General features: G+C 48.4%; 5 protein-coding genes across 7 annotated transcripts; 3 read left to right on the top strand and 2 right to left on the bottom strand.

The window, feature by feature from the left end:
* Positions 1 to 1,787: 1,787 nt before the first annotated feature.
* LOC114448741 (oxysterol-binding protein-related protein 10-like) lies at positions 1,788 to 8,245 on the bottom strand. The gene is made up of 13 exons (XM_028425881.1): positions 8,048 to 8,245; positions 7,502 to 7,680; positions 7,319 to 7,398; positions 6,834 to 6,911; positions 6,286 to 6,613; positions 5,966 to 6,084; positions 5,092 to 5,142; positions 4,855 to 5,013; positions 4,087 to 4,609; positions 3,325 to 3,511; positions 2,714 to 2,896; positions 2,212 to 2,365; positions 1,788 to 2,074 (listed from the first exon to the last, which is right to left on the bottom strand). The coding sequence occupies exons 1-13, from the start codon at positions 8,218 to 8,220 to the stop codon at positions 2,030 to 2,032; spliced, it is 2,259 nt and encodes a 752-aa protein (XP_028281682.1). The 5' UTR covers positions 8,221 to 8,245; the 3' UTR covers positions 1,788 to 2,029.
* Positions 8,246 to 8,537: 292 nt separating this feature from the next.
* Positions 8,538 to 12,694, top strand: gpd1l (glycerol-3-phosphate dehydrogenase 1 like). Its single transcript, XM_028425466.1, has 9 exons — positions 8,538 to 8,623; positions 8,899 to 9,115; positions 9,780 to 9,957; positions 10,052 to 10,192; positions 10,735 to 10,873; positions 11,383 to 11,495; positions 11,679 to 11,915; positions 11,987 to 12,093; positions 12,197 to 12,694. The coding sequence occupies exons 2-9, from the start codon at positions 9,072 to 9,074 to the stop codon at positions 12,291 to 12,293; spliced, it is 1,056 nt and encodes a 351-aa protein (XP_028281267.1). The 5' UTR covers positions 8,538 to 8,623; positions 8,899 to 9,071; the 3' UTR covers positions 12,294 to 12,694.
* Positions 12,695 to 12,905: 211 nt separating this feature from the next.
* Positions 12,906 to 16,813, top strand: tcaim (T cell activation inhibitor, mitochondrial). The gene is made up of 10 exons (XM_028425747.1): positions 12,906 to 13,438; positions 13,660 to 13,792; positions 13,929 to 14,079; positions 14,170 to 14,425; positions 14,639 to 14,761; positions 14,859 to 14,956; positions 15,313 to 15,404; positions 15,482 to 15,714; positions 15,792 to 15,923; positions 15,998 to 16,813. Exons 1-10 carry the CDS (start codon positions 13,404 to 13,406, stop codon positions 16,221 to 16,223), a joined length of 1,479 nt encoding a protein of 492 aa, XP_028281548.1. The 5' UTR covers positions 12,906 to 13,403; the 3' UTR covers positions 16,224 to 16,813.
* A 191-nt stretch (positions 16,814 to 17,004) lies between these two features.
* Positions 17,005 to 22,692, bottom strand: cnot10 (CCR4-NOT transcription complex, subunit 10). Of its 3 annotated transcripts, none has more exons than XM_028425746.1 (19): positions 22,501 to 22,692; positions 21,430 to 21,521; positions 21,182 to 21,343; positions 20,958 to 21,108; positions 20,436 to 20,575; positions 20,278 to 20,355; positions 20,119 to 20,202; positions 19,864 to 19,981; positions 19,575 to 19,724; positions 19,180 to 19,382; positions 18,942 to 19,063; positions 18,641 to 18,820; positions 18,465 to 18,545; positions 18,252 to 18,365; positions 18,006 to 18,136; positions 17,883 to 17,915; positions 17,633 to 17,757; positions 17,455 to 17,530; positions 17,005 to 17,356 (listed from the first exon to the last, which is right to left on the bottom strand). In XM_028425746.1, exons 1-19 carry the CDS (start codon positions 22,514 to 22,516, stop codon positions 17,205 to 17,207), a joined length of 2,208 nt encoding a protein of 735 aa, XP_028281547.1. In that variant the 5' UTR covers positions 22,517 to 22,692; the 3' UTR covers positions 17,005 to 17,204. The 3 variants fall into 3 exon arrangements, with proteins under 3 accessions (XP_028281547.1, XP_028281545.1, XP_028281546.1); XM_028425744.1 differs by having other exon boundaries at positions 17,633 to 17,760; XM_028425745.1 differs by having other exon boundaries at positions 17,205 to 17,356; positions 17,633 to 17,760; positions 20,436 to 20,572.
* Positions 22,693 to 23,081: 389 nt separating this feature from the next.
* Positions 23,082 to 24,774, top strand: calhm6 (calcium homeostasis modulator family member 6). The gene is made up of 2 exons (XM_028425820.1): positions 23,082 to 23,680; positions 23,924 to 24,774. Exons 1-2 carry the CDS (start codon positions 23,141 to 23,143, stop codon positions 24,335 to 24,337), a joined length of 954 nt encoding a protein of 317 aa, XP_028281621.1. The 5' UTR covers positions 23,082 to 23,140; the 3' UTR covers positions 24,338 to 24,774.
* The last annotated feature ends 13 nt before the right edge of the window (positions 24,775 to 24,787 follow it).

A 24,787-nucleotide genomic window follows, 5' to 3' on the forward strand; every position in this document is an offset into this window, starting at 1 on the left:
GCTCTGGGTTTTTCCTGACTTGAATTGACGGATGATGATGATGAGCAGGATGATGTGATGAAGCCAGTAAGAAGCTGCTGTGTTCTGATGTGGGTGGAGGTGAGAAAGTGTGACCTCTTCCTGGTCAGACTGCCTCAGCTGGAGGAAGTGTGAGGAACAAAGCGGCCTACGAGACGAGATTCAAACATTATTTTTAGGTTTCCTTTGGTAAGAACAGACTGATGGAGTTCTGCTGATAGGTGGGGCTGAACCATGTGCTGTTTTAATGTGCGAGTTGTTGGTAAAACCTTTAAACGTTGTGCCATCCAGGCCTCCTGGAGTCCTCCTGGAGTCGGAGTCCTCCCGGAGTCCTCCTGGAGTCGGAGTCCTCCCGGAGTCCTCCTGGAGTCGGAGTCCTCCCGGAGTCCTCCTGGACAGTCAAGACATCGGCCGAGGAGAGAAAAAGCCTCCATGAGTGTGCTCTGACAGATGAAACCCCTGGATTAGACTGGCAGCTGGCTGCGCAGGTTCTAACAACAAGGTGAGCAAATTGTCTAATCTAATCTGATGTTTTGTTGTAATGACGGCCGGTGATTGTTGTCGCTGTGGATTCAACACCTGGTCACAAAGTCTGCTCATATAACAGGTTAATAATAAACTGATGGTCCCATCCAGGGTCACATGGAGTCATGAATCCGAGTCCAGACACAGACCGCTGGCCGTTCTGCACACACGCTTCACTTTTATCAAGCAGCAGGGTTCTGTCAATAATCCGCCCTGCACTGGGTTTATGTTCCGTTTGCTGTGATGCAGGTTTTTGCTGAGTTCAGGTCACTTCATTCTGCAGGCGGCCTGCAGGACTCAGACTCCTAATGATTACACAGACCGTGGACGCGGTGTGAAATCCTCCTGCTGACCCTTGGATCATGATAATAACAACTAGCAATAATGTCCAATAATGCTGCATCAATAAAAACAGTAAAAGCCGCAGCAGTCTGACTGGAAGAGGTTTTATTATTATAGACAAACAGTTCGTTCCATCTCGTCCAGCACGGCTCCACTGTGCACGCTCTGCTCATATCAGTGTCTGATGGACCTATTTAAATAAAGCAAAGATCAATTAATCACTTTTACTATGAGCACAAAATGTACACAGTGCTGATGAGATTAGCTCCTAATTTTAATCCTGTGAACATTTAAAGTCAGACTTCCCAAATCTAAGATGAATAAACATGTGTTCATAGTAATGGTGACCAGTCAGGTGAACCTAATCCATAATCTGTGTTTAAATCTGACAGGCAGACATCTGAAATCCTGCCGTCACATCTTTACACTGTGATGTGGGCGAAATGACCCTTTAAGGCTGAACACACACACACACACACACACACACACACAGAGCTGAGTGTTTCATAGAAAAGCTGACAGGATGCTGTAGAAACAGGGCCCCCCAGTGGACAGATTAAAAATGACACGAAGCACCTCAGATTGGAGCTTCATGGCAACAGATTAGGGGTCACTATCGGGTAATCTGTTTTTTGGATTATTGGATTATGGCCACAGTAAAAGAACACAAAAATGTTTACTTTACTTATTTTAATCTCAGAATTCTCAGAAAAAAAGGTCAGAATTTTAGGATTAAAGTCAGAACTTCTCAGATTAAAGTCGGAACTTTGAGGACAAAAAAAATCTGAATTATAGGATTAGAGTAGCATTTAAAGCATCCTTGTTTGCATGTAAAGATGTCTGACAGCAGTATTTCATCATGTCGTGTGCCGAGTTATTCTGCACATTGAAGCAGTGACAGATTAGAACAAAGATCAGATTAACTGAGCAAACAGATTAAAAGTAAACGATGAATAATCAGAGCTGTTTGTTGGGTCTTTGCTTCTGTTCAGGTCCTTTGTGTGTCTGAATGCTGTTAAAGTGTCACTGCTGAACGAACGTGTTTGTGTTTCCTCTGACAGACTCATGAAGAAGAGCTTCATCTGTCTGTGCTCCAGCGTCGGCCATGATTGATCCACGCGTCTCCTGATCGATGGATCCATTATCAGTCAGCTTTCCACAGAGGACTGTGGTACAGCCAGTCTTCCCCCTGCACACACACACACAGAGTCAGACTTAGTGACATCAGATCAGATCACACACTTTCTATCAGGCTCCATGATTGATTGATAATTGATGATTGAGTCTCAGTGTGCTCACACAGAGCCACTTCCAGCAGCTTCCTACCTCTTTGATGAAGTATTTGGGTTTCCAGGCCGTCCGGCTGGCGGCTCTCTGCCGGCTCTCACAGCGCTGCCTCTCCTCCAGGCAGCGTTTGTGCTCTGTGGCTGCGTCCATGTGTCCCGCCTTCAGCGACGCCGTTACATGCCGCCACAGATGTCTAAACACAGAGAACACGAGTAACACGACCGAAAACAGCACAAAAGTCATGTAAAGATGACACCAGCAGGACTATTACTCAGTTAGTTATCAATCAGCAGTTCACTAAATAGGAGCCACAGACTAACTGCATGTTATGCAGGCAGTAAGTGCATACATTTGATTAGTCGATAAACTGTGTCAATCATCAGAAATGCCTTGAAGAATATCGACAAACTAAAATGAATATTAATAAGGTCAATGCAAACATACTAAAAGCATTTTTAGAAGAAAAATGGATTGTTGTAAACTCCTGTTCCTCGTGGAAAACATGTGGCGCTGAGTGCAGGTTTATATGATGTGCTCTCACCTGGACTCATACTGGCCTTGCTTCTCCAGAGGGCGGATCCTCTTCTTGATGATTGGCAGTTTGGACGTGTCAATCACTTTGTTTGTCTCGTTGTTGTAGGAGAACTCCAGAACGCCGTTCCACTCCCCCTGAGCCTTACACACCGTGTTCCCTGTCTGGTTGTGCTTCACCTCTGCAGTCACCCTGAACAGGCCCAAGCATCGTTTGTTGTTAGCTGTGTGTGACTGTGTGTGTCTGTCTGTGTGTGTGTCTGTGTGACTGTGTGTGTGTCTGTGTGACTGTGTGTGTGTGTGTGTCTGTCTGTCTGTGTGTGTGTGTCTGTGTGTGTGTGACTGTGTGTGTGTCTGTGTGACTGTGTGTGTCTGTCTGTGTGTGTGTCTGTGTGACTGTGTGTGTGTCTGTGTGACTGTGTGTGTGTGTGTGTGTGTGTGTCTGTGTGTGTGTGTGTCTGTCTGTGTCTGTGTGTGTGTGTCTGTGTGAGTGTGTGTGTCTGTCTGTGTGACTGTGTGTGTCTGTGTGTGTGTCTGTGTGTGTGTGTGTCTGTGACTGTCTGTGTGTGTGCCTGTGTGTGTCTGTGTGACTGTGTGTGTGTGTCTGTGTGTGTGTCTCACCTGTGTACTTTCCCTCCATAGAAGGGTTTGGTGTGGAAAGTGACAGTGGCCGAGTAGCCACTCTTGGCACAGTTGATGGAGACTTTTCCCCCGAGCTCCACCCATGGAACGGTCAGGATGGAGCGGGCGTAGGCACAGGGCAGTGTGAACACATACTCTTCATCATGCTCCAACAAATACAGCACACCTGGGAGGTGTCACAGGGACGTAAAGTGAGACCCCCTCACCCCTACTCTGCTGTCTCTACGTCACACCTGATGTAGTAGACTCTTAATTTCATCTTGCACATTTACTCCACCCATAACCGTGCTTCACGTTTACTTTTTGTATATATTCTGTGCGTCTATTTAGCTTTATGCTAACTTTGCCTCGAGGTTTGTGCACTGTGGAAGCTTCCAGAAGCTTTTACATCCGTCGTGCAGCGCAGCATCCCTCGAAGTTTGATGTCTCGCTGTCAAACAGGAAGTGCCCCTGGTGGTGTGAAACCCCCTCGCCTGCACCTCCATCATATATGAATAAACATCACTCATGGAATCTGCATCATAATTCAGAATTTATGTCTAATTTTGGCACTGATTTCTCTGTCTCCTGTCCCCGCGGAGCTCTCGTCCCTCCCCCATCCTTTAGTGCTTATATAACAAACAGCTGTCCTGTGCTCAGTCTGCTGTCTTACACTTCCATCTGTTTCCCCAAGACACACACACACACACACACACACACACACTGCGACTTCACAATAAGCAGTGAACACACTTCTCTTACCTTCTCCAACCATTGACACCCCCACAGACATGCCCATGAACTTGCTCTTGGTCCAGACGTACGTGTTGACGCACATCCTCTTCTCTTTGGACTCGCAGTAGAAGCAGGATATGGGTGGATGATGAGACACCTGCTCCGCCACAAAGCGGACCTGATAGCAGTCTGAGTTCCTCCTGCTGCTGCCAGTTCTGCTCTTTTCTGAGGACCCGGGTGTGGAAGACGTGGATATGGATCCTGAGTTTGAACCAGTGCAGCTGGGAGTCCTGAGAGGTCGCACGCAGTCCCGAGGCACCTTCCAGGAACAGTGGAAACTCTCACCCAGGATGGGGTTGTAAGGCTTCTTGGCCACTGCTCCCTTCCGGCCCTCGTGAAAGGCAGTCAGATAGTACTCCACGAAGCGAATGATGCGCTCCTCTGGCGTGCGGCCGCAGGTGATGGACAGGAACACGTCGGGGTGAGCCATGAAGTTGGCGTACATCTCGAGTAAGGAGCGCTTTTCTAAGATGAAGGTCGGGAGCACCACCTAGACAAAGGGAGACGATGGAGGAGGTAAAGCTGGAGCGTAATCCCACAAACAACCTGTGACTACAGCAACAACCCAAACACATCAGGTCCCATCACACTCAGAGACACCCGGACCTGCCAGCCTCCTCCTGGGAGACACCCAGTCAAGCTTAATAATGCTGTGACTGCTTTGAGGGACAGGTGGGTGTTTCACACACTGTGAGCTGCACCAGTAAGGCGCTAAGGAAATGGTCGGCGCCCTACCTGTGTGAGGTCCATGCCATGTTTGAGTTGGGACAGGAGATGAACGATAACGCTTCGCTGGTCGTCCTGGACTCCCAGGTCCTCCTCCTCGTTGTCCTCTGTGTCTGTGGCCTCATCACTGAAGTCCGGGGAGTCTGGGCTGCTGGTCCGACACGGCTGCTGGAGACATGAAACACTTCAGTTAAAGACAGTGAGGAGAACGTCAACACACACACACACAGGTGATGTCCCACTCACATAGCTCGGCTGGCATGCAGTCACTCCTGAAGGCTGTGGAGAGCTGCTGGCCTTCATGTCCACCATCCAGAGAGACACAGACAGAAATGATGCAGTGACGGTTAAGAACATCTCTGATGAGGGGGGGGGTGCACTTCTGATAGGCAGATTAACAGCGATGCAGACAATCCTTTATACCCCGCCCCCCTCTTTACATAAGCCCCGCCCCGCCGCGCGTCATTAAACCCATAATGCCTCATTTCCTCCTCTTTCTGTGTCTCTGTACGTTCCTCCTCTTCCATCCTTTAACCTTTTCCCACCTCTTCTTTCACTCAGCTGCACTTAGCCCCCACTCTCCCACATCACTTTGGTACAGTCTGTGTTATCACCACTATGGAGGCCGGTGCAGCTGCTCCCCGTGTCCTTATTGTCCATCACACATAGGTGCCAGCTGGCCGACTTACACTTCATAACCCTCAAGAGAGCTGGGTCTGGACTCATGCTGAAATCACCTAAAAGATGTCACAGAAATGAGTGCATCCCCTTTTTTTTGCTCTGATAACCTATATTCAGCCCTACTTTCTCTGAATGAGTGAATAAGCCTCACACATGTAAACCAGGCCATCAGTGTCTCTTTGTAAATGGACACTATGAGGATTTAAATGATAACTTTGTGTTTGTCGACACACAATAAAGCTCCAATAAAGTTTGCTGTAGAAGATCTCGCACAGGAACCAGAGACACGGAGACCAGCCGTCAGATGGTGAGCCGAGTGTCCACATACTTTTGCCAATGTAGCATCACTGGGTGCAACAACAACAGCACCATGTTGTGTTGCTGTTGCATGACTGACCGACTTAAAGTGTGACTAAGTAGCTCATTTGCTTTGGATTACCTCAGACTGGAAGTCCACATCCTGTGCATCCTGAGTGTGGGTGGAGGAGGACAGAGGTGTCTGTGCTCCATTTTTCACGTGCAGCTCAGGATGAGGTCTGGACCATCCAGAGGAGATCTCTGTAGGAGCGGAAAGATCAATACGATCAGAGCAAAGTAGCAGGAAAGCAAAGCCGAGACGTCTATGATTACTCCACTAGAAGCCTTTACATGAGTTATAATCAAATATCCAGACACACAGCAGGAGCACTCAGGGTGTCCGTTTACTTTTGGTCATCTTGTGTGTTTTGTGACGGACTGTCGGATATGACCTGGACTCACCTGCCGCCTGGCTTTGGTTCTGGGCGTGGTTGTTTTCGTGTTTTTCGCCGTCACTGCTGTGTTTGGGACTTTGGTTCTCATTAAAAGTGTGAGTCAGTCTCTGACTGCTGGACCTGAAGCTCCCGGGCACCACCTGAGTCACCGTGGAGCTGCAGCGCTGGCTCCATGACCTAAGTCTGTCCGTGGGAGCTGCCTGGTTCAAACCAGCTGAACTGTGGCAGAGACGAGGGCTAGGGAGGTGGTTCTGGTTCTGGTTAAGGGTTTGGACGGGATTGTGCTGCAGCATGTTGAAGCAACGTCCCAGGCAGCTCAGGGTGGCTGCTGATGTCTTTAGAAAGGAGGAGGGAGGAAGACAGAGGAGGAAATAAAAAATGAGGTCAGGCCAAGCAGCATCCAGGTGGAACTGTCACAAACTGCAGTCCCACCTGTGGCCTCTGGGGGCTGTCACCAAAACTGAGTCTATCCCCATAGACTTCCATTAAATGTCTAACTTTACAGCATTAAACAAAGCCTAATACTCCGGATCCGGACTGCTGCCCTCCTGTTACCTGCTGTGGGTCTCTGAGGTGTGTGGATCCAGTAGAGTTGACCAGGTTTTTCTGCTCCCCTTCAGTCTGGGTCGTTACCTACACACAAGCAGAATCACACTGTCATCAATGAAGCTGTCTGAGCGAGACACCCCTCTGTGTGTGTGTGTGAGAGAGAGAGACGAAGACCTTAGGAGGTTATTTCGACCTGGATCTGAAAAATGAAACGAAAGAAAACTGACGTTTCTTGAACAGACACTGGAGGCAGCCTCACCAAAGAGCCTGAGGGGGAAGAGCAGCTCAACTGGAAACACAGTGATGTGGTTGGTAATACTGTCTGGCTCCAAAGTGCTCTGAAACCAAAGCCTGACTGCCCGGAAGACCACTTCTCAGGTACTTTTTAGGACGTTATGAGCTATAAGGAGGTCAGCTCAGCTGATGCTGCACCATCAGTCCCCAGTTTCTATCAGTTCATGTCACGTGTGTGTGTGTGTGTGTGTGTCTACCTTGGCAGTGCAGTCGGAGTGGTGTCGAGAACACAGCTGTAGCTGAGTCATCCATATTTCCTGCTCCTGGGCGTCCGGCGCTGACAGGAACAGAACACAGTGACACAGCGTGCTTCAGATTCTAGACAAACTCTGCAAACACATCAGCTGTTTATGGAGAGACGCATGTGATGTGACTCTCACCTCTGAGTTTGTAGAGATCCCCGTTAGTGGCCTGGACGAGAAACATGTAGGGGAACTGACTGCTGGAGACCACCATGGCTCCGAGGAGAGGGAGAGCCCCTCTGGGAGGTCGCTGGCTTTTACTGCGCTCGCTCACATAATACTGAAGCTGACCGAGCTCGGGGTCCAGGACGAAATATCTGCAAGAGTGAGAGGAAAAAACAAACTGTGTGAACTGTCAAACTGAACAGGATGTGAGAAGTGATGGACGCTGCCAAAGTGTGATCTGGCAGCTCGTTACACACTTCCTGTGAATTCAGAGGGAGGGAGGAGAGAGGGGAGGGTGGAATGAGATGCAGGAGAGCAGCGCAGGGCTTCCCTGATCCTGGATGACTCATTCAGTGTTTCTGGGACTCCCACACCTTCCCAGAGTCTCTGGTTAAAAAAAGGCATGAATGAAGCTGCACTGATGGAGAGCTGGGTCTGACTCCAGCCCCTGTGGAACAGATTTAGGGATGTGACTGTGTGCGGTGAAGTTGTCTGTATTTATATCCACTGTGCACCTACCTGCTCTGCCAGCCCTGGAGGAAATTGGTGTATTTCTTCAGGACCCCCTCCACGACCCGCCTGCTGCGGGGGCCCGACCCCGCACGGCTGCCCGCCTGATGCTCCTTCGCAGCCCGGCCGTGCGGCTCCCTGTCGCTCCACAGTGGGCTCTCCTGGCGCGCTGGACGGTTCATGCTGCTGCCGCTGGGCTGGTGACGATTCCTGCACAGTCTGAAGTCAGGTCGCTGCTGCTCAGCTGTAAACAAGAGCGCGTTGAACTCATATATTAAATCAAGGTTCGCGGAGAAGTGCTGCAGAGTGAGGGGAAAGTGGAGCTTCTGTCCAGGCTGCACTGTTGACAGACAGGAGGGTTATTCCGACCTTTCTGCTGCGTTGGTCCTCGCATCTCTCTCTCCCCCTCTCTCTCTCCCTCTCTCTCTCTCTCTCTATGACGTTATTGCGTTTTTTATTTTGGAAATCCCAGGTTGGTCACAGCCTCCAGTCCGGGATACTCCCCCTTCAGCCGGCCACAGGGAATCAATAATGCAGTAAAACCTGTGAACATAAAGAGCCCAGAGCTTCCTCACTGTGACACATGTATGTTATTCCAATTATATTATAAATTATATAAAAACATCATTGTGTTAAAAGACAAAGGATTTAATCTGACCCGTTTTTTTTAATACTCTACAAAAATGTATTATTATTTTTTATTATCCTTATGTTATTAGTAGTTCCTATGATGTCATCATGATTCTATGGAGGCGGAGGGATTCTTTCTGCTGCTCGTTCATTGTTGATTAAAACACATCATGCATAATTCATCTGGCCACGTTACGTAATCTCTATCTGTTGACCACTCTTCACGTCAGCGCACACAAAGACTACGACTCCCATCAGGCCCATTGTGCGACCCGCATCTGTGACGTCATCAGAAGCAGCCGCTTCTTCGTTTCGTCCGGTTTTCCCGGGAGTGAAGCGTCCCTGCGACGTGTGGAGTCAGAGAGAGAGAGAGAGAGAGAGCAGGCAGCAGGACGAGTCTCCGATGGCGTCTCCACTCAAGGTTTGCATAGTCGGCTCCGGAAACTGGTAAGAATGCTGCATGAGTCACTGAGGATGAGGATGGTGGTGATGAATGAAGCCTGCAGGTGGTGTGAGAACATGTGAGGGTGCAGCGCGGTTTAAAGGATCATTTGTTTGCGCATTTATTTACAAACGTAGAACCGCACAGTGATGATAGACGTGCGCTGTTTGTTTATGTGCCAGAGCGCGCGCACAGGAGCAGTGGTTACGTCACGATACTCAGCTATAACTGATCACTACATCAGATCAGAAAAAAATGTTCACATGGCAACATGTTGCAGCTCCTGCATGTACAAAGGAAGCTCACTGCATCTCCAGAGAGAGAGAGGGGGAGAGGGAGAGACGTGCGTAATTACGCACATGGGGATCACTTCATTAGGTGTCAAGGCGGTGAGCCAATCAGGTTTTAACAGGTGAGCGGACACTATAAACTGCAGAATATTTGGTCTGCTCACCTGGGGAAAAAGTGTGGCTTCAGAGTTTTGAGTGAACACTCCCATGATGGGAACTTTGCTACAATGCAGGCGTTCACACATTAGCGGTCAGAGTCATTTGCAAATGGCCTGCAGGACAATGTGGTGCACAACTGAGTTGTAGTTTTTCTGGTGAATGTGATCCGGGTCAGTCTTGCTTTGATGCTTGGCTCAGCCGAGCTCTGTTTGGGTTGCAGGGGCTCAGCCATCGCCAGGATCATTGGAAATAATGCCCGGTCGCTGCAGCAGTTTTCCACCACGGTGAAGATGTGGGTGTTTGAGGAAAACGTTAACGGCAGGAAGCTCACTGACATCATCAACACCGAGCATGAAAACATCAAGTACCTGCCTGGATACAAACTGCCGGAGAACGTGGTGAGGGGGTGGCAGGGCGTGCTGGGAGGTTTGGGGGGGGCAGCGTTGGTGCCGTCACTGCTTCTTCCTGAGGGCCTCTCTGTGTTCTCTACAGGTGGCCGTGCCAAAGCTGTGTGAGGCCGCAGAGGGAGCCGACCTGCTGGTGTTTGTGGTTCCTCATCAGTTCATCAGAAAGCTGTGTGACGAGATGGCCGGCTGCGTGTCCAGCAAAGCTCGAGGAATCACACTCATAAAAGTAAACTGTCGGTTCTAAACCCCCCTCAGTCCAGCAGGCCGTGGTCTCACAGTGGACTACTCCACTTTTAGGATCATCACTTTATTGTACTTAGAAGGAAAACATTAATAGTGTTAAATGTGTTTTTAATGGAACAAATAATTCCTGTCTGACTGAGCAGGCTGTGATCTCACCCAGAGGGACAAACACACACTTCCTCTCTGAAGTGTGTGTGTGTGAGCAGAGCTGCTGTGGTTACATGTTAGAGCACCTAAATCCAGCTTTATCCAGGTAAAAGGGTGATTAAAATGGGGTGGGGGGTGGTGTCAGCGTCAGTCTGAGAGGTCTCCCTCCTAATGGGAAAACAGCACAGCTGGGCCAGCTAACAGCTCGGGATGAAGCAAATCCTGCCATTATGAAGGCTCTAAACATAATAATCAGAAAATCCTTTTTATAACTGACACAAGTCGCTGCAGGTGATTGGAAGCAGCAGCAGCCTGTTGCTGGTCCTGGAGCCTCGGTGCAGTCCCACCAACTCACAGCATTCTGTCTCTGACTGTCAGGGGATCGATGTGGGTCCAGAGGGCCTGAAGCTCATCTCTGACATCATCCGAGAGAAGATGGGGATCGACATCAGCGTCCTCATGGGAGCTAACATCGCTAACGAAGTAGCAGCTGAGAAGTTCTGTGAAACCACTATAGGTAAGAAGAGGAAGGACACAAGGGTATGAAGTCATACAATGTTCATATGGACATTAATTTAAGTGTGTGTGTGTTGTGTGTGTGTGTCTGTGTGTGTATGTGTGTGTATGTCTGTGTGTCTGTGTGTGTGTGCGTCTGTGTGTGTCTGTGTGTGTCTGTCTGTCTGTGTGTGTGTGTCTGTCTGTGTGTGTGTGTCTGTCTGTGTGTGTGTCTGTGTGTGTGTGTGTCTGTCTGTCTGTGTGTGTGTCTGTGTGTGTCTGTCTGTCTGTCTGTCTGTGTGTGTGTGTGTCTGTGTGTGTGTCTCTGTGTGTATGTGTGTCTGTCTGTGTGTGTGTGTGTCTGTCTGTGTCTGTCTTTGTGTGTGTGTCTGTGTGTGTGTCTGTGTGTGTGTCTGTGTGTGTCTGTGTGTGTGTCTCTGTGTGTATGTGTGTGTGTCTGTCTGTGTCTGTCTTTGTGTGTGTGTCTGTGTCTGTGTGTGTGTCTCTGTGTGTGTCTGTGTGTGTTTTCAGGCAGTCAGATTCTGGAGAACGGCCTGTTGTTCAAAGAGCTGCTGCAGACTCCAAACTTCAGGATCACTGTGGTGGACGACGCTGACACCGTGGAGCTGTGTGGAGCTCTGAAGGTGAAGCTTCTTAATCCTACAGCTCCACAGCTGCCATGTGCTGTAGTCCTGGAAGTTTCCCTGGATCAGAACCGCAGTGTTCCTCCACACACACTTCCTGTTTTGCTGCCATTGTTTTGTCAGTGATGCGTTCAGGTCCTCTGTAAACGTCTGTGCTCTCTCTTGTCCGGATGTTTGGAGCAGAACATCGTCGCCGTGGGCGCAGGCTTCTGCGACGGCTTGATGTGTGGTGACAACACCAAGGCGGCTGTGATTCGTCTGGGGCTGATGGAGATGATAGCCTTCGCTAAAATCTTTTCTAAGAACGCCTCTGTTTCCACGGCAACGTTTCTAGAGAGCTGCGGCGTGGCCGACCTCATCACGACGTGCTACGGCGGCCGCAACCGACGAGTAGCAGAGGCCTTTGCCAAAACAGGGAAGGTACTGTGACGCCGTGAACCCTTCAGCTGATGTTAGAGTTACATGAAACACAACATACCTGCTTCTCATAGAGCCTGGAAGAGCTGGAGAAGGAGATGCTGAATGGGCAGAAGCTGCAGGGTCCCGCCACCTCAGCCGAGGTTTATCACGTCCTGCAGCAGAAGGGCCTGGTCAACAAGTGTGTGACACTTTCCTTGCCCTTTATTGTGTGTTTGTGCATTGTGTATTAATGCGGCAGCTTCCATGGACGCTTCTAACGGCGCCTCCTCTCCTTCCTCCAGGTTCCCTCTGTTCACAGCAGTCTATCAGATCTGTTTTGAGAGCAGGCCGGTCCGGGAGATGATCTCCTGTCTGCAGAGCCACCCTGAACACATGTGATGTCCGCAGCGTGGAGGTTCTGTTTGTCACATATCAGCAGGCAGCTACTGTGAATTCCATGAGACGTTTGTCTGCCAGAGGACACCAGCAGATGATCAGATGTTTACTGTGTTCCAGTATGTTCATTACTTTACACTTTACACTGTGTCATTACCACTCAGGTGAATATAAGAGTGCTCTCATAATCAAACTGTCCATATCTAGCAGTAGAATTCTTGTACCTGTTAATTATGACTTTTGTAAGAACAGCCCAGACTACAGTGTGACACTAGAACAGTTTGGAAAACCAGCATTAGCTTTGTGTAGGTGTTTTCAGGTGTACGCTATATATTTTGACAGTTGTTGCTTCTGTATTTTCCCAGCATGATTAAATTGATCAATAAATTGTTTTTTGAATTAAATTACCTGCAAAGTGCTCAGTATTTTTAAGGTTGGTGTAATTAAAGCTGCAAGCAGCATTTTTCTACCAAGTTTGGTGAGTTTTGGGGCATGTTAAGGCCTCCAAAAAGGCTGTTTTATTGTTGTTGCTGTTATTGCCTTCTGCACTTCCACTCCTGTCCGGGTGGCAGCGGTATTGTGTGCGGCTGCGCTGTCAGGATAACAAGCAGGAGAAGAAGAAGAAGAAGGAGCGAAGTCCAAACATAACCAGCAGCTAAATGTTTGCTTCTATAAACGCGGTTAGAGTGACTTCTAAATCTGTGGCTAGTTCCTAATTTTACACCCGCTCGTCTTTGTGTTTGACTTCGTGCTGCTGACAGCTCCGCGGCTTCACGGTGAAGCCTGAATTCCTCTCAAGGCTAACTTTAAGCTAGCTAGCTAGCTAGCACAGAGTCGTGGAGCCATGTTTTGTTGTTGTCATTGAGTAGAAGTCACGCAGCAAACGACGCCGAGGCGCTGACGGGCTGTTGTCAGATGAGTTTAGATGAAGTGATTATTAGAGAGTTATCCTTCTTATCTTTATCTAGACACATGTTTGAACGGGTGATGTTTAGTTATTATTTCCCCCTGATTGACTAAAGTTGCTCAGTACTGTCGGACGCTTCATGGTGCAAAAGACAGATCATGTAACTACTGTGAGCCATGATCCAGTGTTGACAATCAACGTCAGTAATGTCTGTCAACGCCATCCTGCGATGCACAGCCAGGTAACGCTGCTTAAACTGTGTCAACAATCATAATATATTAATAATAATAATCATCAGCAGTGACATGTACAGATGGTAAATAATGGAAAATATATTCAACAATGATGTATTATGAGAAGAGAAACACTGTAAACAATATATGATTTATGTCATTTAAATAAGAAATGTGTTCATCATCCTCTGTGGCCGAACCTTTGATGCAGTTGTTGTCTCCTCTGTAGGCTGCAGAGGAAACGTGTGGCTGCACATCTGATCCAGCGTAGATCTCTGACCGGGGCAGAGGCTGTCAACGCGCTCAGACCCTTTTATTTTGCTGTCCATCCGGACTTCTTTGGTCAATATCCCAGAGAGCGGGTAGGTCTTCTGGATATCGTGTATTTTTCCAGAGATGTTTTGTAAATTGTGATTGTGTTGAGGTGATGTCCTTTCTGGGTCACTGTGTGCTTTTATTGCTTGTTATTTTTAACTTTGGTTCATTCCTGTTTTACAGGAAGTGAATGAAAATTCACTGAAGAGGCTGAATGGCTATCTGGAAACCCTGCAGAAGCCTGGCTCTCGTTCACTTCAGCCCATGAAGCTCACTTTTTATGTCAGGGACACCAAGGACAGCAGTGATGTGTATCCAGACCTGCTCAGCTCAGGTACAGCGTCTTGTTTGTGTTCCTCCTCATCGTGCTGGTTGGTTGTGTTTTGTTGTCGGTATACTGTGAAATGTTCTGCCTTGTCCTCAGGGTTCCGCTCTGTCAGTTTCACCCTGCAAACAAACGACATTTTGAGCACAGTGATGAATGTCCTGACGTCCTGCAGCCTGCCTGTGGAGCACATGAAGGGAATGAAAGCAAGCGCAGACTCGTCTAAAAGTCCACCTCAGGCTGCGATGCCTTTTTACAGACCAATCAAATGGGATAAGACTTACTACACCTTCACTGGCTTCAGAGACCCCGAGCAAGAGCTGCAGCAGGCCAGAAGAGCAGAGCCTACACTCAGGTGATGATTTTCAATGGTAAATTAATATAGTCTGATATCAGTGATTGCTTACCTTTGCCCAGCAGACCTGCTGCCTGTAGCTGATGTGTGTTTACTGCAGTGAGGAGGGTGCGCAGTGGCTTTTTAGACTAGCAAATAAAAACATTATAATACGTTCATGGAGGAAGAGTTGCTTCGTCAGTCGGCTCACGCTTGTGGTTGTTTTTTTGTCAGCTTGTGGCTGAGAGACAACGAGCCAGAGGCAGCGAAGAAACTCAGCGCTAGTCTTCCTCGGAGAGACGAGCTGAACAGACTGAAGGAAGAGCTGTGTCACAAATTTCATCTGGCTGATATCAGGTACACTTACACAGGGCTACTGCTGGAAAGTTAGGGATTGTGTGTGGACTGGAAATGCTCATATTCATTCATTGGCTGTGCTGATGTGTGGGTGCAGGTGGCAGCGTAGCTGGGGAGTGGCCCATAGGTGCTGTCAGCTTCAGAGTCTGAGCAGACTGTCTCAGCAGGACCCCGAAGCCTTGATCAACCTGAAAGGTAAAGAGTGCCAGTGCACACACAGCTTACAGCATGCAACTCTTAAAGTGTGTCTGCCATCGTCACACTTAGACCCCGTGTGTGTGAGTGCAATAATTAATGCTTCCTGTTGTTGTCATTGTTGTCGTTGTGCTGGCTCCTCTGTCGACAGCACAGCTGGGTCAGAGTGGATAAGTTACAGGAAACTCTTTTAGAGCCGTGTTTGTTCAGTCCGGGCTGTTTAATTATAGCCGGCCTGATTTAGCTGCTGGCTGCCTGAAGAGACGGCAGAACTGTGAGGTGTGTCGTCTGTTGTGTCAGACTCAGTGCAGTGTTCAGCTGTGGGTGAAACTCTTACACAACTTACACCACAACAGGACACGTTGTGGTGTTCGCTGACCAGTCAGGGATGAATGCCTCAGGACATGTCGTGCTGGGAACCATGGATGTTCATCATCAGTGGACCAAGGTAACATTCAGCTGCAGGGCTCCCTCTGCCACATGCTGTGTGCTTCCTTCACCCCTCTGCTGTCTCTGTATTTCCAGCTGTTTGAGCAGCTGCCAAGCTATTGTAGCCTGCAGCAGCAGACTAACTGGCTGAAAGAGAGGATCAGCCACCTCCTGGGTGGGACCCAGGTGGTCCACATGGAGAGACTGGGACCAGTCCAACCCCTCGCCGAACACTACAGCACCCTTAGCACCTTCCACAAAGGCCTGGTGTCCCGTCACCTCCGCCTGCACCCGAGGAGCCTGCAGGGCCTCACCATGCAGCTGGAGAAGTATGGAGCCACTCCCGGTGCTGCGTTCACACGCAGCTTGCTTTCAGTAAGACGTCGCTTGTTTCTGTCTGTTACAGCGATCGCTCTAACCCCAGTCTTCATGAGATGGGACACTTCATCATCCCCACCAACTGTGACCCTCCCAAGCTGCAGGTCTTCCTCCAGACCCACGCCCCCGAGGCCAGACGGCGCACCCAGCACAAAAACCAGTGAGACTAACTCAGAACTTCATTCTTGTTGTGAAGTCAAGTCTGGACTCTTATTTTTTTTTCTGTGTGTGAAGGCTGCAGGCGGAGGAGGAGGCCGTGATGAAGCTGTGTGTCCAGACTCTGTCTCTGAGGAGCCTGTCCAAGGAGCCCAGCGTCAGCTCCACCCAGATGATCGAGTGCTGTAAAAGGCTGGTGGAGCAGCGCTCCCCCCTCATGCAGGGGCTCCACGTCTGTGTTTCTCACTTCTACTCCGTCATGCAGGATGGAGACCTGTGTGTCCCGTGGGACTGGAAGAGCTGAGCTGCACAGACACGGACCTGAACGTTCAATCAGTACTTGGTTCAGGAAGCAAATGGTTGGAGGTCACAACACATTTCATGTCCGTTCTGAAGGGAAACTTTGGACTGAGTAGTGTAGGCTCAGACACTAAGAAGCACTTTAATCTTGGAACAGTTCAGTGTAGATCGTTTTATGTCTGCGTGCCAGTAACAATCAGATCTGTCTGAAGGCTTTAAGAAACCCAGAGCCTGAACCCTGGGCTGGACCAGGCTGCTGTGGGGAAGGACCTGATGTCATGGGTGCAATATGACAACAGTCAAGTCAGTATTTATTGTTTTTATGTGGTTGCACTAAAAAAAGGTTGAAATAATGTCTCTGTTAAGCTGTGAACTAGTCCACCAGTCATCTTCCTGTTACTGATGTTATCATACGGTCACCCTGGAAAGAAACGTGGTCTGTTACAGGTTTAGTCCAGCTCTGACTACACTGCAGTCTGTCATGAGTTTCTGGATGGCCGAAGCTGTTTTAGGTCCAGGGCTGATACAGAAGTGACATGTGGAGGTGGAGGTGGAGTACATTTAGACTCCTTAAATAAAAAGAATGATTTCAAACCGTTTATGACATTTACTGATGGAGCGCTGGAGAAGAAGAAGAGATCTGGGATTGTGTTTGGGCTCATTTAAAACTTGTGTTTAGTTGGAGATAAAGGCACGGATCGAGCATCCAAACTGATGCATTTTGCATCTTTTGTGTAGCTGTGACTTTTGTGGCTTCATCTAACAGAGACGAGTCGCACGATTCATACAGTAAATAAAATTTATTTTCAATGTTCAGACAGGACACAAATTAATCAGTCAAATAAAAAGTCAGCTGGTCTCAGTCACTGACCGCACTACTCCTCAGTCAGAGGCCACAGGTCCTGATGCTGAGTGGAAGCAGCTTCATAAATATCAGCGGGGGGTGTGTGTGTGTGTGTGGAGCACGTGGGGGTGGGGTGTTGGCTCATTTACGCTGAACTTGTGTGAAGGATGAGGGCAGCTGGATGGGCTGCAGGGGCTGGATGGTTTTCTTGCGTGAATCTGGGGAAACCCTTTGGACCACGGTGGGCAGCAGCTGGTTCCGTTTGATGATCTGCAGGGCCAGCTGCGTGTTCCCTGAGGACACACACACCACACAGATTCAGGACTTCAACAGATTGAATATGTAAAGTGCACAAATGTAGAGTTTTTCCAGCTGTAACGGGATGTTTTACCGTTCTGTAGCTCTAGATAGACCCCCAGCAGGATGGCTTCAGGTGGAATCTCCTTGCTGTTCACCATCGATGCAGCCTGTTGGCGACAACCGAGTATTAATACGGCATCGACTACATCCGCCTTTTTTTTTTTTTTTTTAGGGAGGCGCTGCAGTTCTGGTGTTGTTTCCATGGTTACCTGATGCAGACACTTCCGAGCCTTGTCGTACTCGCTCCTCAAGCAGTAGGCACTCCCCAGGTTAAAGAGCATCATGGCCCGAGCTGAGGTCAGACTGCTGGGGTAACACAGAGGAGTCTGCTTCCCTGCTGCACACACAAGGAGAGCCGTTAGAGCCGCATCCTTAATATAGGATATTATATATGCTGAATTAGTTATAACACGCTGTCTAATGGCGACAGGAAGTTAGTTTTATGTGACTATGACTCACAGGACTCGACAGGCTCGTCCCCTTTGTCAGAACCTGTTGGGGGGTAAAAAAAAAAACAAGAACAAATCTTTAGTTAACCCGACTACAGCGTGGACGGGGTCTGTGCAAGAGACAGCCACACACCTTGGTCCTGCTCACTGGTCTGCACTCCCACTGACACGTCGGTCACATTCTCTGGGTTGAGGTGAGCGATGGCATCAGAGATCCTGTCCAATGAGATGAGGGCTTCAGCAGCATAGAGGTGACCCAGGAACCTGAACCACAAGGGAGAGAGAGGTGGTTTAAAAAAAAAAAAGCATACGTCAGGATTTTAGGACTCATTTCTGGTCCTAGCTAAGGTGATCGACAGGTCAGGGGAGAAAGACTCACTTCAGGGATCCGGACACCTTGCTTTGATGGAGGAGTTTCTCAGCGTGGTTTAGAGCCATCAGGTTGTCTCCCAGCGCCAATGCAACATAGGCACTGCAAGCCAGGATGGAACACCTACACGCACATCGAGCAGTTATGAGTTACTGTGCAGCAGGTGTGTGTGAGCTAAAGTCAGACATAAAAGTCAAAAAGATGCAAGAGGAGAATCATTACCGGAGATTTTCGACTTCCTGTTTCCTGAGAGGAGATGACGGCGCTGCAGATAAAAACTTGTCAGCCTCCTGACCTTTCCCACTGCAGACACACAGAGACAGCATTCATCAGAGCACAGCACATCCCTGAAGCCCAAACCAAATTGACCGGTGAACTTGGTATTTGGTGTTTCTGACCTGCAGGCGTCACTGTTCTCGCTGCCGCTCTCTGTGCTTCCTGATTGGCTGGAGTTCTTGGAGCCGTTCTCTGTCTTGGCGTCCTGCTGCTGGTGTTCAGGCAGCAGCAGCAGCGCGTTCCTCAAGCAGATCGCCGCAAACTCCATACTGGCTACTGGGATAGCTGCTGATTGGCCCTCACTGTACAAACAACGAACACGTGGTCAATATACCTACGAAGACTGAAGGGAAATATGCACGAAAGAATGTGCGTAGAAATCGAAACCCCGCCCCTTCCTGACACCGTCTCGCACACACTGACCTGTAGATGGTGTTCTGTGCAGACTGCGATGCCAGGACGATCTTGCGATGATAGCCCTGCCCAACCACAGACTGAACTATACCTTTCTTACACGGCAAACCTTTACTTTCCTGCTCCGACCCCTGGAAACATCAACACAAAGCAACATTTACATTAACGACTGCACTAGAAGGCGCATATGCAGGATGACAAAAAATACTCGGCTTTAAAACAGCATCAGGAGTCGGGATGCACGTACCCCTTTGTTAGCCGAGATGCAGCACTCTGCCAGCCGCAGCCACAGCCGTGGGTTGGAGTGGTAAACCTGCACCGCCTCCATCAGACACTCGAACGCTGCCAGAGGCCTGCCGATGTGCAGCAGCTGGATGCCACAGTTATACAACAACTCATAACGCTTGTTGGCTAGTAAAGCACACATGGGGATGCCTGTGAACTTTTTGGCTGGAAGATAAAATGACCAAACAGGACTTTGTTAGTGGTGCACAAGCAGAAAGAGGCAGAACGTTCATGCTTAAATTAGTCTGAATAATTCTGGTTGTAGATGCCAACTTTTAAACCACACAGTTTTCCATCCAGCCTCACTCCTACAGGAGCTGCATGCTTGATCGGAGCAGTTCAGCGGCTGTGACCTACATTGCCCGTTGCAGCCGTCTCCCAGCTGTGCGCAGGTGTGGTCGTTCTCTTGCAGAGCCTTCTTGAAGTAGAAAATGCCCAGATTATGTTTCCCCATTGCAAAGTGAATGCAGCCCAGATTGTTCCAGAACATACACCGAACACATTCACCTGAATGAAACAAGAGTCACATGAACAACCCATCATCATCATCATCATCTTCATCTAAACCAGGTAAGCTGAACAACATTTGGCTGTGTGGCGTCTTTGACAGTGAGCTGCCGTCATCCTGAGAGTTGCTGCTTGTCACCTGTCTTGATGGGTCCGGGATGCTCTGCGATGTTAGAGCTGTTTAAAAGCTTCACTGCTTTCCGGTAGTTTCCTCTCAGATACTCAAAATTACTCTTCAGGAAGAGTGACGGTGCAGACTGATGGGAGGAGCCAGGAAACAGGAGTCAGACAGAGAAAGAGAAAGTATCTACACCTGGAAACTCTTAAAGTTAAGGGGGCTACATCAGGGCTTCTTTTCAGTTTTTAGTATTGAAATAAAGGATGCGACACTCACGTTCCCAGCTGTATTCATAACTGATTTGATCTCCCTCTTACAGGCTTTGGAGGATTTCATCTGGATGTAGGCTCTGACTTTATACTGCAAATAGAAACAGCAAGTTATAATCAGCAGATATAAACAGAAAGACAGAAACACATGGTTTGAAGCTCTTGCCTGGTGAATTTTTGACTTGGCTGCTTCGATCATGGCTGCGAATTCTGCCCTCTGGTTTGCTCCTTCTTTGTTATTATTCTGGAATAAAGCAAACCTTCAGTGGCTCTAAAAACATGTAAATACGTTTCATTTCCTCTTTAGAGGGCATCATGGCGTACCTCTCCTTTGCCGTTCTTATTGCTGCCTTGCACAGAGAGTTTTTCCAGCACCGTCAGCAGGTGGAGGGCTTTCTCCGGCTGGAAGGTGAGCAGGTAGAGGTCCACCAGCAAGAAGCACACCGCCTGAGCAAACTTCTCTTCTAGGACAAGAAACACAATGACTCCACGGCAAACGCACGGCTGACATTCATCTGTTCTTCCCTATTCATTTATCACTCACAGGTATGTAATCTGAATTTATAAATGATCAAGTATAATATGTCTGTTTGATTGATTGGGTTCTTTTTGTCTACTTTCAGGAACTATCCACAAATCTGCTTTGGGTCATGTTTATGCTGAGATTTAGCCATGGCACTCCTGCGGTGGAGGTTCCAGCAGTGAGGACAGAGCCGTCAGGGCCCCAAAGTGAGGAAGTCCAAGTCTACGTGTTGCCTGAACTTCACTGCACCTACAAAGGTTTGTGATCTCTAACTTGTGATATGTGATCATCCATCCAAGAGTAAATAAACACTCATGACATACCAAACGGCTCCAGAAACTGGTAGAGCTTCTCTCCAATGGAGATGGCCTCGGCGTACTGCCGCATGTGATAGTGGATGATGGCTTGATTATAGTACAACAGACTATTTTCAACATCATCTAATCCATCCACATCCTCTGTTGTCGTGTGAACCTGAAGGGTAAAGACAAGACGTTTAATAAAAAAAGCAAACTTCTACTTCACCGATCCACACGTCAGCAGGTACCTGGTTCTTCATTGACATCAGGGTCTGCTTCAGCGTCCCCGTGGTGCTCTGACCGCTTTTGTAAAACTCCACCACAGCTTTATTCATGGCGATCTTGTAGTCCTCTTTGTTGAGCTCCTGCAGGGCTTCCAGGTGTTTCAGAGACTCATCATACTTCCCAGCCTGCAGGGTTACACAAAGGCTCATTGTACAAACCATGCAGCCTGTTTAAAGTTGCACTAATAAAACCAAATCAAATCAAGATTTACCGAAAATGCTTCATAAGCGCTGGCCGCCATTTCTTTCTCCTGGTCAGTCATCCCAGGAGATGACGACCTGTCGTGCTTTGCCTCAGTTTGTTCTGATTGACATGATTAGGAGAGAAAATAAAACGTCAAACATCACATCACAGTCTCCAGATTAAAGCGCTCTGGGACTAAGCCGGGCTGAGAGTCTGATACTGACAGGAGCTCTCCATGGTGACAGGACACATGGCTGCTGGAGGGAGGGCGGTTTTACCTTAAATCAGTCTAGGATTAGAAACGCTCTGCAGCGTCAGTGCTGACATGTATGACAACTGAACTGGAGGAGACGAGCGTGGCTCTGACCAAGAGGCGTGTTCAGTTTGGCTGAAAGATGACTGGAGACGCTTGATCAGAGATCAGACCCGGTAGAAATTTGTTATCTTAGCCTGTTTAGTCTGGAGTCTGGACTTTGTTGCATGTAAAGGAACAAACTCCTCCTGCTGTTTGTAAAGAACTGAATCTAACAGATGTCCTGAAAATGCAAATCACAGAGTTCCAGTCAGACAAGATTTAACATCGTTTCATTTAAACTGATATTTACAAAAACCAGAGACCACTGGGAGATCCTCCACCCAGAATATCAAGCTAGGTCTAAATCCAAGTCAGTAAAATCACGTAACATCAATACATAATCAATAAAAGCGTGAATCTACTGGCGCAAACTGCGCAAACTGCATGAAGGCGCAGCGCTCAAAAAAAATATAAATTGCACGCAGTATTTTCTAAAGCATCTTAAGACATTCACTCTACATATCTTTAGTAATGTTTATAATATCTGCGTGAATTGAGTGAATAAAAGTTTCCCGTGAACGTGGGGAACACACATCTTAACGGAGCCGAGGATTCTGAATGGGATGTAGCTTCGGTGCTACAAGCTACCAAATACATCACTGCCTAATTAACTGAACAACAAACGCGACTTTCTTTTATCTACACTATTAGTTTTTAGTTTGACAAACTGAGTGTAAAAAGTGTGACTGTCCTCCTTGGGGTACAGCTAGCTTAGCTATTCAGCTAGCATTAGCCGGCACTCACCTGTGTTTTCTGCCATTTTTTGCAGCCTTTCAAAAAAATCAATACCAAAATCTGTACGTGTAACTATATGAAATCAAAACGAATTCCGTTATTTGGCGAAGTAGGCGTTAGACCTGTTAGTAAACAATCAATATTCACAATTTCAGACACAAGATGGCTAGCCTGGGTCTGACTATTCCGCTCTAAACAGAATCTTCTTCGCTGATTGGTGACAGGCTGCGAGCGACGCGTTTTAACGCAGCACCGCCCCCTGCCGGCAGGAGGAGGAAGTGTTTTCACTCCAGTAAGGTAAACATTTCATATCAGTGCTTCTTTTTGCCACATAACGACTTCCTGTTTTTGCTCTGAAACAAACAAAGAGCTTGACACAGAGGATAATCTGAATCAGAAAGACTTAAATAATCCCAAATTAAGGAAGTTAGTTACAATTATTGGTTACAGTGCAGTCTTATTGCACCTGTTGTGTTTCCCCTGCTGGTGTGTGTGTGTTGTGTTATGAGTGTACATAAAGCGATAGTGCTTCTGACATGTTGGTTGCTGTGGTTATGGGAGGTGGGGCAGGAGACTGACTTGCTAAATGTGAGTGGAAGTGAAAGTGTGGCCTTCTTACAGCAGGCAGCCTCTCACACGGCAGTCAGAGATGGACAAGTTTAAGACGGTTTTGAGCCTTGTCAACAAACAGACCAGCTTCGGGCTCCTCGCCCTGCTGACAGCAGGAGGAGAGCAGATCTTCTCCACTGTGGTTTTCAAGTGTCCCTGCAATGGGCTCAACTTTCTGTACGGCATGGTGTTCCTGTTGGTTCCGGCCCTGGCTCTGCTGCTGCTGGGTTACATCCTGTCTAAGAAGACCTGGAAGCTGCTGACGGGTCTGTGTCAGCGCAGAGACAAGCTGTGTCACCGCAGGAGGCTGCTTTCTGCCTGCGTGATCCTCTTCCAGATCAGCAGCACCGCTCTGGTTGCTCCGTCCAGTTGGATTGCCGTGGCTCTGCTCAGCGGGAACTACTATGAGTGTGCCATAACAGGAACGAATGTGACCGCTTTCAACGAGCATCTGTGTAAAAATAAGGAGCAGGAGAGCAACTGTGTGAAGGAGCTGTACCGCTTCCCCTGTGGGAGAGGCAACGGCGTGCCACAGGCTGTCAGAGAGGAAGTCCTACTCACCCTCAGAGCACAGTCTCAGGTTAGTGTTAACATGCCCCTGTTGACAGTAGGCGAGTCTGGTTGATCAGGTGGATGAAGAGTATGTAGGCTTCAGGTAGCCCTGAAGGGGGCCCAGGGGCCCATTGAATCCATCCCTGTGTCCCATGTGTGAAGCACGGTGGTGGTAGTATCATGGCTCGGGGCTGGTTTGCGTCACCCGGACCAGGAACCAGTGTCTCTTGTTATATTGTTGAATGTTTAGCATTTCCTCCTGTGTCCACAGATTCTTGGTTGGCTGCTCATCGGCTCCATCATCTTATCCAACCTGCTGCTGACCTGTGTGGCCCGGTGCACCTCCCCCATCAGCTATCTGCAGCTCAAGTTCTGGAGGGCGTACACGCAGGAGGAGAGCGACCTGATAGAATCATACACCGCTAAACACGCCAAGCAGCTCGCCGAGAGGAACCTGAGCAGCTTCTTCAACGAGGCGCCGCCTGAAGACATCACCACGCCTACCAAGCAGGCCTGGGAGAAGATCTCCTCTCTCTACAAGTTCAGCACCAAAGACAACTACTACAGCACTTTGCACCGCTACGTGAACGAGACGACGAGGATGGCATCGATCAAATCCAGCGAGCAAGGCGAACCCACCCCTGCTGCTCTTCATTTTGTAGATGATGGCAGGGCGTTCATGTGAGGAGGACTGACGAGTGTCATCACTCGTCTTAAGTATAGTCAGGGGTTTCCAGGTGTGCACACTCCCTACTGACACATCATCATCATCAGCATCACTGTTTAACATGCTCATTTTCTCAAATAGATAGCTAGCATTCCAAGTTAATTAGCACTTAACTCAAACTCTGAAGTGTTTTACGGTCACACACTGATGGCTGCAAGACAAAAGTTCTCAAACTATACATAAACAGGCATAAATGTGACCAAAAGTAAACAGACTCGTGTGTTGAGTGTTAAAACGCTGCATCTGATGATTGTTTACACTCTTGTGTCTAAATCCAGTCTTCCATCTATTGACTCCTTGTTGCAGCTATTGATGGATTCAGACGATAACTTTGTGTGTTTGTCACATTTATCTTTCAAAATAAAAGCTCTTCCCAGTTTGGGGATGAAGAACTTGCCCGTCCTGATC

Source organism: Parambassis ranga, chromosome 16 (genome assembly GCF_900634625.1).
Source record: "Parambassis ranga chromosome 16, fParRan2.1, whole genome shotgun sequence".
NCBI lineage: Eukaryota > Metazoa > Chordata > Actinopteri > Ambassidae > Parambassis > Parambassis ranga.